The sequence below is a fragment of the Rhincodon typus genome, chromosome 10 (assembly GCF_021869965.1).
Source record: "Rhincodon typus isolate 14 chromosome 10, sRhiTyp1.1, whole genome shotgun sequence".
In the NCBI taxonomy this organism is placed as follows: Eukaryota; Metazoa; Chordata; class Chondrichthyes; order Orectolobiformes; family Rhincodontidae; genus Rhincodon; species Rhincodon typus.
Window position 1 is genome coordinate 66,044,753 of NC_063341.1, and position 15,012 is coordinate 66,059,764.

A 15,012-nucleotide genomic window follows, 5' to 3' on the forward strand; every position below is an offset into this window, starting at 1 on the left:
ATCCAGCTCTACACCTTGTTAGCTCAGATTCTCCAGCATCTGCAGTTCCTACTATCTCTGGAGTAAAGAAATAGTTTCTTGATTCATTTCACAGGATGAGGGTGTCGCTGGCTGGGCAGCATTTATTGACCATCCCTAATTGCCCAGAAAGCAGTTAAGAGTCAAGCACATTGCTGTGGGTCTGGAATCACATGTAGACCAGACCAGGTAAAGATGGGCAGTTTTCTTCCCTAAAAGGTATTAGTGAATCAAATGGGTTTTTCCTGATAATCAACAATGGATTCATAGTCATTGTTAAATTCTTAATTCCAGATATTTATTGAATTCAAATTCCACCATGGCAGGATTCGAACCTAGGTGCCCAGAACATTATCTGGGTTTCTGGATTAACAGTCCAGTGATAATACCACCAGGCCATTGCTTAGCATTTGAGCTTTACTTCAAAAGGCAGACTCTCTTTTCCTAATTGCTGGAGGTTTCAAGAGACCTTTTGAAATGCATTTGGAAATTTTCTGGGACACTTTGCCAAGACTCAACACTACTTACTCTGAAATTCGGTGAGGACTTTGACTAATCAAAAAAAAAAAGTGTTGTGTTAACCACCTCATAGGACTCATCAAGAGAAAGGCTGCCCAGGTAGGTTCCTTTCCTCAAATTGGTTGTGAATTCATTCATGAGACATGGATCATCACCGGCCAGGCTAGCATTCATTAGTTATCTCCAATTCCCATGGAAATGGTAATGTTAAATTGCCTTCTTCAACCACAGTAGTCCTTGGGGTGTTGTGATGTTATGAAGGCAGTTACAGGATTTTGACAGTGAAGGAGCAGGTATAGTTCCAAATCAGGATGATGCGCAACGTGGTGGGGAACTTGGTGGTGGTGTCCATATGCGTCAGCTGCCCTTGTCCTTCCAGATGGTAGGGGTTGCAAATTTGGAGGATGTTATTGAAGGAGCTTTGAGTGTTGCTGCAGTGCATCTTGTAGCCAACACACACTGCTGCCAGTGTGTTGGCGGTGAAGGAAGTAAATGGAAATTGACTTGTATAGATTGCTGTCCTAGACAGTGTCAAGCTTCTTAAGTGCTGTTGGAGCTGCACTCCTCTAGGGGGAAAAAAAAAGACAAAAATCACACTCCTGGCTTGGGTCATGGTGGACAGACACTGAGTACGGAGGTGATTACTCACTGCGAAATGTCTAGCCGTGGACCTGCTGTTGTAACCACATCAGCTACATGCTCTGGCCAGTTCAATTTCTGGTGAATAGTAACTGCAGGGTGTTGATAATGGAAGTTTCAGTGATGGTAGCGCCATTGAATGTCAAGGGGTGATAGTTGGATTCTCTTTTGCTGGAGATCATCATTGCCTGGCAATTCTGTGGCACAAAATGTTGCGTGCCACTTAGCAACCCAAACCAGAGTTATGGACACAAACTCCTCAATGAGGAGATGCAAACGGCGCTGAACACTGCATGATCAGTGAACTCCCAATTTGATCTTATGATGGAGGAATGTTTTTAATGAGGGAGAAGATCAACCTTCCCTCTAAGCTGTTATGCAAATGCTGGCAAGCTCCACTCATGCCAACTGGTGTGCTGACAATTAGCTTCTGCTTTCAGAAGCTATTGCTGTGCAGAGACCTTGGGAGGTCTACATAATATTTCTTTACAGAACTTTGCTGAAGGTCATGATGTGCAGGGGCTGGTGTTGGACTGGGGTGGACAAAGTCAGAAGTCACACAACACCAGGTTATAGTCCAACAGGTTTATTTGAAAACCACTTCACCTGACAAAGGAGTGATGGTCCAAAAGCTTGTGGTACAGCTCTTTTGTCCATGTTTGGAGCATCTGTAATGAGAACAAGTGCCAAAGGGCCTGGGAACCCAAACTGAGCATGTTATTCCTTTGAAAGTGTCATTTGACAGTGCTGACGACCCCTTCAATCACTTTGATGACGACTGAGAGCAGGCTGATTTGGTATTAGTTAGATTTGTTCTGCTTTTTGTGGGTAGTACATACCTGGGCAATTTTCCATATTACCAGAGCGGAACCATGGTGACGTCAGAGCCCAGCGGCATCAGTGACATCTGTGTTGAGGTCCAGCAAGGACTCAGTGGCAAGGGTGTCAGGGGAGGCAAGCTAGTGTCAAAGAGTGGCAACTTCTGTTCCAGTCACAGTAGTGCCAAGAAGGGGACTTGTGCCCAGCCACCAGGCCCATGGCAGAGCACTTAACAACAAGGGCTGTAAAATTAAGCACTTTGTTTTTCTGCCTTCATATTCTAAGTTTTGGCTTATTTTTGTGTGTTTTAAGATGGTGCCAGAGTGGTGACATTATACAACACTTTCACAGTATTTTGTAACAAATAAAATCTATCAAATCGTAAGTCAGTGCTGTAGCTGTACTGGAAAAATTTATCCTCATTTTAAGATTTGAAAATTAGTATGACCTAAAAACTGATCAGGCAGGCTAACAGATACACTGCTTAGACTGCAGAGATTTTAAAAAGTAAAAGCGGCTGCTCTTTTAACAGGCTTTGCAGGACAGAACTCCAAAGTCACAGTCTGTGCAGATATAGAAATACTTACTTTTGTAACAGGCTGTCCAGCTGGTATTAAAGGAGTGTGTGTAGTGGCTGACAATGAAGGTATTCGTGACTGAGGTGGTAGTACAACCATTGGTTTCTGACTTCCAGCTACAGTTGTGGGTGGACATAATTTTGACTGTCCAGTTGAGGACACCGCTGGCACTATAACAAGAACAACAATATTCACAGACAGTCCAAGTTTTCAACATTAAATGACTCACCTAAAAGCTAGATTAGTTCAGTGCACACAGAGAAAGTGTAACCAGGATTATCCCTAAGAAAATGATAAAATGGCAATTGGAACAAGATAATTTAGACATAATTGTTTATATATTTGTGTAGTTGAGTTTACATGCGTACAAATATTTGAATTGATACAGGTATAAGCTCCAAAAGTCAGGAAATATCAATTTGCTCAGAACACATACAATTTGGGATACCTTGTTAAAAATTAAGAAAGTTTGAGTATGAGACACTAATTATGGAGTGACTTATGACAGTAGAACTATCAAAGCTCGGTGAGAAAGTGTAGTTAAGAATAGATTACTGCATATCATGGAAGGCTATATAAATACACGGAGGTAGAAAATGGTTAAAAGGGTAATACTGACAAAGAGGAGATAAATTAAAGGTTGGACGAAACTTGTGAGAAACAGTAACAGGTATACACCAGTTAGGTCAATCGTGTTTTTATGCTGTATATTCTATATACTTTTCAGCAGAAATGGTCAAGAGAAGATTTAATGCAAGATTACTTAAGACCATAAAGAAATAGGAACAAGAATAGGCCATTCAGCTCTTCAAGCTTGCTTCACCATTCAAAATAATCACGGCTGATGCGACATTCCTCACATCCTATTTCTTGCTCTTTCCCCGTAACCCTAGATTCTTGATCAGTAGGGGAAATCGATCTCAGCCTTAAAATATATACAAGGACTCTGCTCCCAAAGACTTTCAACCCTCAAAAGAAATTCCTCATCTCCATCTTAAATTGGCGCTCCTTTATTCCGAGAACGTGCTCTCTGGTCCTGGGCTCACCTATGAGGGGTACATCCTCTCAGCATTTACCCTGTCAAGCCCCTTAATTCTTTATGTTTCAATGAGATCATCTCTCATTCTTCTAAACTCCAGAAGAAAGTCCCCAACCAGTTTTTTTTGGCTCAGAAGACAATCCCTCCATACCAGGGATCATTCTGGTGAACCTTCTCTGAACTACCTCCAATGAAATAATAAGTTTTCTTAAAAAAAAAGGGGACCAACACTGTCCACATTACTCTAGATATGGTCTGACTACCACCTTGTACAGTTGCAGTGGGTCTTCCTGACTCTTATACTCCAACCCCCTTGAAATAAGGGTGAACATTCATTAGCTTTCCTGATTACCTGCTGCACCTATGTGCTGGCTTCCTGTGTTTCATGCACAAGTACCTCCAAATCCCATTGTATTGTAGCTCTTCAGGTTTTTCTCTATTTAAATAATATTCTGTTATTTTGTTCTCCTTCCAAAATGAACAACTTCTTACTTTCCCACATCATACTCCATTTGCCAACTTCTTGCCCATTTACTTAACCTATCAATATCTCTCTGAACTGTTTGTATCCACCCTTGAAACTTGCCTTTTCACCTAATTATGAAGTAGTTCAATACAATGAGCAGACACAGATTATTCGGAGTCAGTTTTACAGCATGGAAGAAAGGCCCATCGGGTCCACACTGCTCCTCAAATTATGTCTACTCTAGCCCCATTTTCCAACACTTGGCCCATAGCCTTATCAGTGACAGGGAACCAAGAATTTTGAAGTTACCAAGAAAGCAGAAAGAAAAGTTCGGGGAACATAAAAAAAAAATTGCAGCTCCTGCTTCATCAGTTAATAAAGGTCATAGCTGATCCTCAGCTCAACCATGCTTTATCATTCAAAACTCATTGCCAAAATCCAAAAATATATTGAATCTATTAAATTCCAAGATCAATGATTGAGCCCCCATAGCCCTCTGGATACAGAATTTTTAAACTTTATGAACCTCTAAGTGAAGAAATTTCTCATCACATTATGCAGTGATAGCGCCAGGATAAAGGGGATGATTGCCATTAGTTCTAGAGTCCACAGATAGGAGGAACCACCTCAGCACGAACTCTGTGCCCCTTAAACATTTTACATGGTTCAATAAGATCACCTCACATTTTTATACATGATTATAGACTATGTCGCTTCGCAGTCTACTTTCTCATCCCAGGAATCAATCTAACAAAACCACATGTAGCTCCTCCAAGGGGAGTAAATTCTTCCTTGGATGTGCACATTATACTTCAGGCATGGTCTTACCGAATCCTGTAAAAATACAGCAGGACTTCCTTACTTTTGCACTTCCAACCTCCTTTCAAAAATGGCCAACAAAATACTTGCCTTCTGAACGCTTGCTGCTTCTGTGTTAATTTTGTGTTTCTTGTACAAAGTTAACCAACTTCCTCTGAACATTAACATTTAATAGCTTTTCACCATTTAAAAAAGTAAACTGCTGGACGTAAACCCGAAACGTCAACTTTCCTGCTCCTCTGATGCTGCATGACCTGCTATGTTCCTCCAGCTCCACACTGTATTGACTGATTTCAGCATCTGCAATTTTTGCTATCTCCGACTAACTGTTTTCATTTCTTTCTAAAGTGAATATATATTTCCCATATCATGCCCTGTCAAAGTCTTGCCATTACTTAACTCATCTATACCCTCTTGGAATTCCCAAGTATTTCTTGATCATCATCAGCTCACATGTACACATATTACATCCCTCCTCTATCTGTCATGATATGGGGGAAGGCCACTCTCAGGGATGGTGAATCTCTGGAATTCTCTGCCCTAGAGACCTAGTAGTTAAGTAAATTCCAGACAGTGATTGATAGATTTCAATAATGTACATGGTGTGAAAGATTACAGGGACTGTACAGAAAAATGGTGTTGAAGTCCAAGGGCAGCTTCAATCCTCTTGAATGATAGAGCCTGCTCTAAGGGCTGAGTTGTCTTCTCCTGCTCTTATTTCTAATATTGTAGAGACTGTCAGCACCAGTCCCTTGAGACACACCATTAGTAACAGCCTGACAATCTTAATTTGTTCCTCCTCTTTTTAGTACGTTAACCAATTATTAATTGCTCTTAATCTATCTTCGATCTCATGAGCCCTTATCGAATGGAATAACTTTCCACATGGTACCTTGCCAAATGCCTTTTGAAAAGCCAAACGAACATTCATTGATGCCTCTATCAAATTTAATTGATGTGAGAAACTATACTCCATAAAAATACTGTTTTTGCCTGATCATGATTTTTAAACAACTTGTCACCATTTCCCTCCTGCTGACGTCAGTTTAACTGGTGTGTAACATTCTTGTTTTTCCCGGTTTTCTCGTCCTCAATTACACTAAGGGTATACAACTGCTATCTTCCAAACCACTGGAAACCACATTATGATCTTCCAAAATTGCCAAGATTCTGCAATCAGCATATCCAATACCCTTAACTATCTCATTTAGAACCCAGGGATGAAGCCAGTCAGATCTAGGGTATTTGTCAGCTTTTAGATCATTTCATGTTTGCATTGCATTTTCTTTACTCATATTAGGGCACAAAGCACCTCACTTTCAGTTTAGTGGCTCATCTTGTGAAGACAGGAAATACTTGTTTAACCTCTGCCACTTTCTCATTCCCTATAGTTCTCCTATTTCAGCCTCTAAGAGAACCCATGTTTACTTTTGTTTTTATTACTTCTCTTTTCTTATATATCAGTTCAAAGCTTCTCTACAGATAGCTATTGCAAAATGAAAAGGTACTCTATAATGCAACACGTTCAGAGTGGTTGTTAACATTGTGCCTTTCCTGGAAAATTGGAAAAGGTGTCAATGGACAATAATGGAAAAATTTTGGAGCAATGAAACCTGTTTCATATTACTCTTAACATTGAACTGACTTGGATGGATTGAATAGCATCTTTCCAGGGGTAAAGGTCAATGTTTCCAAAACAGTTAAGGTTCGTAATGTTCTGAAACTAAAACAAAACCACAGGTGAAGTAAAGAACAAAGTGGCTGGATGGTGGCAAGCCTGAAAGGTGGTATAACCCCTAAAGTTGAAGGAACAGCACATCGACATCAGTGACAATTATGATTTCAAGTGCATCAGCCACAGTAACTATTTCTACAAGTACAGGAATTGATAAGTCAAGGATCACTAGAAGAATAAAAGCAGAAGCACTTATAAGAAGCATTAGAATATGAACTCCCCATGGTTAGGGCAAAATAACATTATTAAAAAGGCAATTTTCATAGGAAATTGGAGCAGAATTACATAGCTCTTCTTGGCTCATTTCAATGACAAATTTTATGACTCCATAAATGCAATATAAAACCATTTTTAAGATGTTGAGTCACAAATTAGAAGAACCTCATCATATACATAATGAAGCACAGCACAAATGTTACAATAAATACCAACTAAAATTCTGTATACTTTCTTTCAAGGAATCAAAATAGAAAATATTTGAATTTCCTCTGTCAAGCCAAGTTTTCACAATCCTTTCTACCAATTTTAAAAAATTGTGCTAAAAAAGCAGCCACAAAATTAGCCGTGTTCCAGTACCATCTCCAATCAAGCCTTCAAGGAGGCTGTCAAAATAAAACTACCTTTTCTTTAAGCAATGGAAGAAAAAAATTCTCTCATCCCAAATCAAAATAAAAATCATTACATGAACTTCCATAAGTGTTATGCAACAGAATTTAAAGTTTTGAACTAACAGGATAGTACAGTGGTTGAGTGACAGGAAACAGTTTATGGCTGTTTTTCAGATTAAGGATGGATTTCTAAGAGAATCCCCTAGGAGTCTGTGATAGCACTCCCACTCGGATGCATCATAACGCATTGACGCTGGGCGTAGAAAGCACAATTTCAAAAAAAATCTGCAGACAATACAAAACCTAGAAGTATTATGAACTGTGCTGAAGATAGCATGTAGAATCTGAAAAGGATGGACAGACCGATTAACTGGATGCAGAGAAGTGTGAAGTACAACACATGGAGACAGCATAAAATGAAGGGCACAATTCTAAAACGGGGTGCAGGAGCGGAGGGACCAAGAATCATGTAAAATTATTCATCCTTTCCTATCAGGTTGAGAATACAATAAATGAAGGCCTGAATGCCATCTGTTTTAAAAATCTATCTTTCCAGGCACTATTCTTTAGTTAAGATGACAAGGCATTAGATTTCAGCAGTGAAATGAGCAACTTCAATATGTGGATCAATTGTCCTTGGAGGACAGAAAGTCAAGAGGATGATAGAGGCATTCAGAATCGTGAAGAGCCTGAACTGACTCAATAGGGAGAAACTGTTCCCTTTGGTGGAGGGACCAAAAAATGGGGCACATGAATTTGGCAAGAGGCAATGATGACAAGGTAAAAATCTTTTACACCCCAAGGTGGTTGGATCTGGAACACTGCCCTTATGTGGTGGAGGCAGGTTCAATTCAAGAGGATATCGGAGTATCATTTGGAAAAAAAATGAACATTGGGACTACAGGAGGGGAGGAGTGGTGCTAAATGGATTTGTCTTTCAGAATAGACATGCGGCATCGAAAGGACTCCTTCTGTGCTGTAACCATTTTAACTCCTCTCTCCATACAGGCACTATGGAGATGCAGGCAAATGTAGTCCCAAGGCACTTTACAGGAGTGTAATCAAATAAATTGGTGCTGAGCCATATAAGGGCACATTACAAGCTTGTTTAAAGAGGTTGCTTTCAAAGACCATCTTACGAGCAAAATGAAACAGTCGCAGAAATGTTGGAGTGGAGGAGTGAATTTCAGAACTTACGCTGTGAAAACTGCAAGCATGGCTATCAATTTATTTAAAGTCAGCATTATTGCCATTCCCCAAGGGCCCTTGAGAATGTGGTGATAAGCTGTCTTCTTAAACCACTACAGTCCATGTAGCGTAGGTATACCCATAGTGCCATTGGGGAGGGTGTTCCAGGATAGTGATCTCGTGACACTGAAAGAACAGCGATATATTTCCAAGTCAAGATGGTGACTGGCATGGAGGGGAATTTGCAGGTGGCGGAATTCCCATATATCAAATGCCCTTGATGCAAGAGGTTATGATCATCCAGCCAGATACTTCCATATCCCATGAATGAATTAAAAGAAAATTTCAGAAAGATGGGAAAGTGGTCAGGTATGCATTAAGATAGTCATGTCTAGAAATAACAATGGCATGGATGAGGATTTCAGCAGCAGATGAGTGGCAGGCAGTCAGGTAATGCAACAGAACCAGGCAGGCTTACTGTTACATAGTTAAAATACTAACTAAGGGTCAATTACAGCACCAAGGTTGCAAGCATGTCTTGTTCCACCTCTAAAACTGCAAAAGAGTGACTAGCAAATTGTTTGTGATTTAGTCCTATTCAAAACAAAGCTTCTTAGTGATCCTTTCATTTTCTGGATCCAAATCAAAGCCTCTCTTATTTCCAAGTTGATACCTCCACACATTTCAAGAACAGACCCCATGAACTCACTCCTCCATTCCAGTTGGGAGAGGTGCTCTTCCAGTTTCAAACTGAAGCAAAGCACTCAGGTTTAGGGCAGAAGATGGAGGATGATTTCTGCCTCACCATCCCAGACACCTTAAGTGGCATGTTATAAAAAAAGGAGGCAAAGTATACTTTTCAATTGATTACCTGATCCTTTCCTTCCTTTGCCATTCCCTCCTCTTTTGTTAGCCACAGGAAGTTCTATTTCCTCTTGTGGCATTTGTGACACCTTCTGTAGAAAAAGCTTCTCCAATGTTTGTGCCATTACAACTATGTCATCCCCTGGCTATAAACAGACACTAGTTATATCTTTTATCAACATAAAATAAGAAGCATTTAACAGTTATAAAAGCTGTAACAACATACCCGATTATATACATAGCAGTTAGTAAACATTGTATTTATGTCCTCTATACACTCCATAGCTTTACAGTAATATCTATTTTCCAAGCGTTTTTTGATGGTACCCAAATCCATTGGGTTCTTTGTAATCTGATAATAATCCTGTAAGGGGGAGGGGGGAGAAAAGAAAACAGGCTGAGCAGCAGCATGCATTTATTCTTTTTCTTCCAAATAGTTCATGACCTTAATTGCAAAAATTATGTTCCAGTTTTAATTACTTTTAAATTGATTGATCAATCTAACAGCACTACTTTTTAAAAATGAATTTTAATAAAACAAAATCTGCATTCCTTTATTATCTCAGATACAAGTTAGCAAATAAACATACTTCTGTTCCCAAGTCTTGATACATAGTATCGATTGTTTTGGAATAAAATTTAGACTTTAGTTGAATGGAAATATTTGTGAAAAATACAATGACGTTGGATAAATAGAATGCAATATCCACAGATCAGAAGAGAAATCAATTTGGCATCTCAAGAAGAATGTGACAAAAAAGGAGTAGGATGAATTTTAATACAGATAGAAAGTTGACTATTTGAAAACAAATACTTTTGAGCATTGCTTACATTTCACATGGGCTGGAAGCAATTTGGCTGGAATTACATTTGTACTTGGTATACAGCAATGATTTTGACTTTAATACTATGAAGTGCAATCTTAAAACCTACTCTGACAGGATGAGAAACAAGGTTCTACCAAAAGAATCTGAACAGTTCAGAGCGAAAGTAAAAAGCAGAACCTCCAAGATAGTAATCCAAAGATTACTATCTGAGCCCTGGAGTCCCACAAACAGGTAAATAAAGTTGAGGAGATAAACACATGGCTCAAAGATTGAAGTGGATGGAATGGGTTTCAGTTCATGGGTCACTGGCACCAGCACTGGGGTTGAAGGGATTTTTTTTTGGGTGGGGGGGGGGGGGGGGGTGAGGGTGGAAAGTGGATGGTGGATGAGCTTAACATGAAGCACACTGGGATCAGAGTCCTGGTGAATTCAGTAACCAGGGCTGACAGGGCTTTAAAAATAACTAGTTTGGTGTGGAGGGGGTGGCAGGCGGAGGAAAGGGAAAATATAGACTTACAAAGCAAAATGATATGACAGTATTACATGGTAACTATTTGGATAACAATATCCAGAGGCATGAGAGAGAGTGCAAGAGAGTGATGGGAAGGGACAAAAATTTATAAAACAAAATAGAAAATGACAGTGAAAAGCATTAAAAGCAACAAAATGAAATGGTCTATATTTGAACAGAGAATATTTGAAACAAACTAAATTCATGAAAAAGGAACAAAAAAAGATGTTGATGGACATGATCTTCAACAGACATGATAACAAGGAGATCAAAGCTGGGAATTAAATACTCAGGGTGCATGCCTTTTCGAAAAGGACAGGCAGAAGGAAAGCGGTTGAGGTAACTTTGTTAGTACTGAATGGAGTAAGTATAAAAGTAAGAAATGAACTTGGATCAGAAGGTTTAGCATCCACATAGGCCGTGATTTTAAAATAAAACAAGGGCAAGCATACTGGTAGTAGTCGTCTATTGGCCCCTTAACAGTAGGTCAGAGAATAGCAAGTCAGGAGGAGATGATGAGAGCATGTAAGTAAAGCAGCACTTTAATAATTATGGGTGATCTTAATCTTCATGCAGATTGGTAGTGGGTGCCATGAGGAGGGATTAATAGTGTATTTGGGGTTATCTCCTGGAGCAAGGTGAGTACATCCAACGAGGAATCAGGTTATTTTGGATCCGATAATGTGTAATGAGGTAGATTTAATAAAAGATGTCAGGGTAGAAGACCTCCCCCCACCAGAAAAAATGACCATACATGGTAGAATTTAACATTTGATTTTAAGAGGGAGAAACTGGAGTTGGAAACAACTGTGCCGAAGCTAACTAAAGAGGTAATTACTAAAGAACAAGGCCCATGTCAGCTCCAACAGACTGGAAAAGGAGCTTAGCGGAGAAGACAATAGAGGAATGATGGAATGGATGTTTAAGAAAGTAGTTCATAGCTCACAACATCGATATATCCTAGTCAGAAGTACGCGTTTAGGGAGGGGATAAGCCAATCCCTGGCTAACCAGGAAAGTCGAGGACAGCAAAGTGAAAGAAAACAAAATTTGCAATGTCAAGAAAGAAAGTGGTAAACAAGAGGATTTGGAAAACTTAATAAAGCAAAATAAAAAGAGGGACAAGTTAACAATCTGTTATTGGGAAAATAGTAGAGTCTATTATAAAGGATGCAATATCACAGCATTTAGGAATACATGACAATAAAATCAAGCAGAGCCAGCAAGGCTTCAATGAAGGGGAGATCATGCCTGAAATTTCATACAATTGCTTGACAAGGTAACAAGAAGGACAGTGGATATGACGTTTTGGATTTCCAGGTGGTATTTGATAAGGTACCACACACTAAGCTACTTAAGATAGAAGCATATGGTGTTGTATACAGAATAATGGCATGAATCAAGGAATGTGTAACTAATATAAATCAGAGTTGGGATATGGGGGGTATTTTCAAGACAGAAATTTGTAACTAGTAGGAGCACCACTGGGACCACATTATTTACATGATATATCAATGACTTGGAGGAGGAAAGCAATGGACTCTCACCAAACCTGCATCTCGCAACAATAGGTGGGAAAGTAAATGGGTCTACAGAGGGATCTAGGCTGGTTAAGTGAGTAGACAAAAATATGGCAGATGGAATATAAATGTGGGAAATTGAGACATTGGCATGATTATTTATTATAAATATTTAAATAGAGAGAGATTACAGAAAGCTACATCCTAGAGATTTGGGAGTCTTCGTGCATAAATCATAAAAAGCTGGCTTACAAGTTTAGCAGATAATAAAAGCGGCAAATGGAATGTTCACATTTATTGTCAAGGGAATGGAGTTAACAAATAGGAAAGTCTAGAACTATACAGGGCACTAATTAGACCACAGCTGAAATACTGAACAATTTTGGGCCCCTTATCTAAAGGAGAGATATACTTGCATTGGAGACATCCAGAGAAGGTTCACAAGGTAGTTCCTGGTTATTCGGGGGAGGAGGAGGAAGAGGAAGGAGGAAGGAGGAAGGAGGAAGGAGGAGGGAGGAGGAAGAGGAGGGAGAAGAATTGTCTTGACAGCAGGTAGTAAGTTTGTCTGTACTCATTAGAGGTGAAGAATGAGGGATAACCTTATTTGAAATACACAAGATTCTTACGGGATATTACAGAGCAGATGTGGAAAGTTTGTATCTCCTGGGAGAATCTAGGATTGCAGGGCACAATCTCCGAGTTAGTGGAGAGTTGAGGAGGAATGTCTTCTCAGTGGATCAGTGAATGTGTGAAATTTTTATCATAGAAGGCTTTGGAGACTGAATTGTTAAGTATATTCAAGGATGAGATAGACAGATGTTTAAATCAGTAAGGGAATCAACAGTTATGGGGAAAAGGCAGGGAGTGTAGTTGAGAATCATCAGATCAGCTACAAAGATTTTGAATGGTGCAGCAGACTCAGTGGGCAGAATGGCCTACTTTTCTTCCATTGCATGGTCTTGTGGAGGAGGTAGGGGTTTGCTGGCAAATAACTGGAAAATATTTGAAGAAATAAAGAGACGCAAGCGCCACTTCGTGTGGATACAGTGAAGGATTACACTACACAACGAAGAAAAGAGGACAGATTCAACAGAAAGAGAAATAAGTGGAAGTCAGGACTCAAATTCCATAAAGTATAAATATAGGCAGAGAAAGACAAAAGTGGCCAACAGCTATTGGGATTTTTAAGATGATTTTTTAACTACAAAAAAAAGTAAACCAGTTGTGACTTTGTTCACAACGTCGTTGAACTATAGAAAATTTCTATATTGATTTTGGTATCTCACAATAATCCAGAGATCTAAACATATAAATCAAGGAATGTAAATTCAAAAACCTTGTTTAAGAATTTATAATGCAGTTTTTAGAAGAAAACATCAAAAGTAGAAAATTGGTATCAGTTGTAAATTGACAATGCAATTATCAGATTGCCAAAATTCCAATTGATCCACTTATCTCCTTATTGAAAAGAAAACTCACCTGTTCTTACCTTAATCACCACTGAAGCAATTCAAAGAAGGCCCACTAACTTCTCAGAAAAGTTAGAAACCAGTAATGGATGTCCTTGCCATCAGGCAAAAAAAAAGATTTTTCTAGCTCACTTACCGATGACAATGACATTTAAGATAACAACTCTTCTCTTGCCAGCTAAGAAACAACTTCAATGGTAACACACGCTGGAACACTAATTTTAAGTTACTTAAGCAAAAAGGATATGAGTGTATATAGATATGAAGTCAAATGGGGTCATTCATGCTGCAAATGTTTAGAGTTCCATTTCTAATTGTCTGCCCTTTGTCAAAATTAGAAGAACATTACAGTGAACAGCCAGATTTTGAATGTCTGCCCTCATCATGTTACAAAAAAATTGACTACCTCTCTTCAGAAAAAAAATACTCCATCTCACAGGTGTCCAAAAGCTGACAATCTGAATAACAAAATAACCAAGAGGCACAAGCCAGATTAGTATAGCTGAAATCAAGCATCCAAATGCAAGGTTATGCATCATAACATATTAAATTTTCAATTACTGCCTTTTTACTTATGTCTTACAGTATGGATATTTCTTAAGGGGTTGGGCTCCAACTCCATACTGTCTTTATAAAATTTGCTCCCTGTTGTAATTCATCAATTGTTGCAGCTAAAAGATATGGCAATATAACTCAATAAAGCACTGTTCTAATCAGGCATAATTATAATTCTTACAGGCAAGTTCAGCTTCACAGCATCAACAGGTTGTTGGAATGGCCATGCAAAATGGTGCTTCCAAAGAGCTTTAACCACCACTTTTTCCAAATACTGCAGCTGATTTGTCATGCAGCTAGGTTTGTTTGGGTTACGATATTCTGGTGGCTGAGGATTCACAATCACATTTTTCTGCTGGGATCTTTTATCCCCAGTCGATGTCATTTCAACTCAAAATTTCTTGCACTCAGCCAATAGAATTTTTATTTAAAAAAAAAAAAAAAAAAAAAAAAAAAAACAACTTTTCTTTCAATGTTCTTGACAGACCATTAATCCATCACGCTTCCGTACCAGAATAATGATAGGATCTGTTGGAAAAAATAACTTTAGAAAACATTGCTTTTTTACTCAAATTTATATCATATATTTTTTAGTTCTGTTTTTAAAGAATTCAGAATACATCCTTTTTAAGAAAATACCACCCGTGGATGAAGAAACCCAAAAAGATTCCATTTATGCTTATGAAAATTCTGAGATAAACGCAAGTGAGCTATCTTAGTATTGTCCCATCTTGGTGAGTAGAGGTTATGCCACAATTTTCAAAGTGAAATTTTAAAAGGGCCGAAAAGGACAGATTGAAATAGATTAATGATGAATATAGCTAGAAGTAAATCAGCTC

At 38.8% G+C, this 15,012-nt stretch overlaps 1 protein-coding gene across 2 annotated transcripts in view; it reads right to left on the reverse strand.

The window, feature by feature from the left end:
• Positions 1-14,583, reverse strand: part of LOC109915168 (bromodomain-containing protein 3-like) — an 80,542-nt gene extending 65,959 nt beyond the window's left edge. For both annotated transcript variants that reach the window (XM_048602118.1, XM_048602119.1), the window contains exons 1-4: positions 14,355-14,583; positions 9,519-9,656; positions 9,300-9,438; positions 2,583-2,743 (exon numbers count right to left, since the gene is read on the reverse strand). In XM_048602118.1, coding sequence (XP_048458075.1) covers positions 2,583-2,743; positions 9,300-9,438; positions 9,519-9,656; positions 14,355-14,558 — 642 coding nt within the window. In that variant the 5' untranslated portion in view covers positions 14,559-14,583. The remainder of the gene's footprint in view (positions 1-2,582; positions 2,744-9,299; positions 9,439-9,518; positions 9,657-14,354) is intronic.
• Positions 14,584-15,012: the final 429 nt, after the last annotated feature.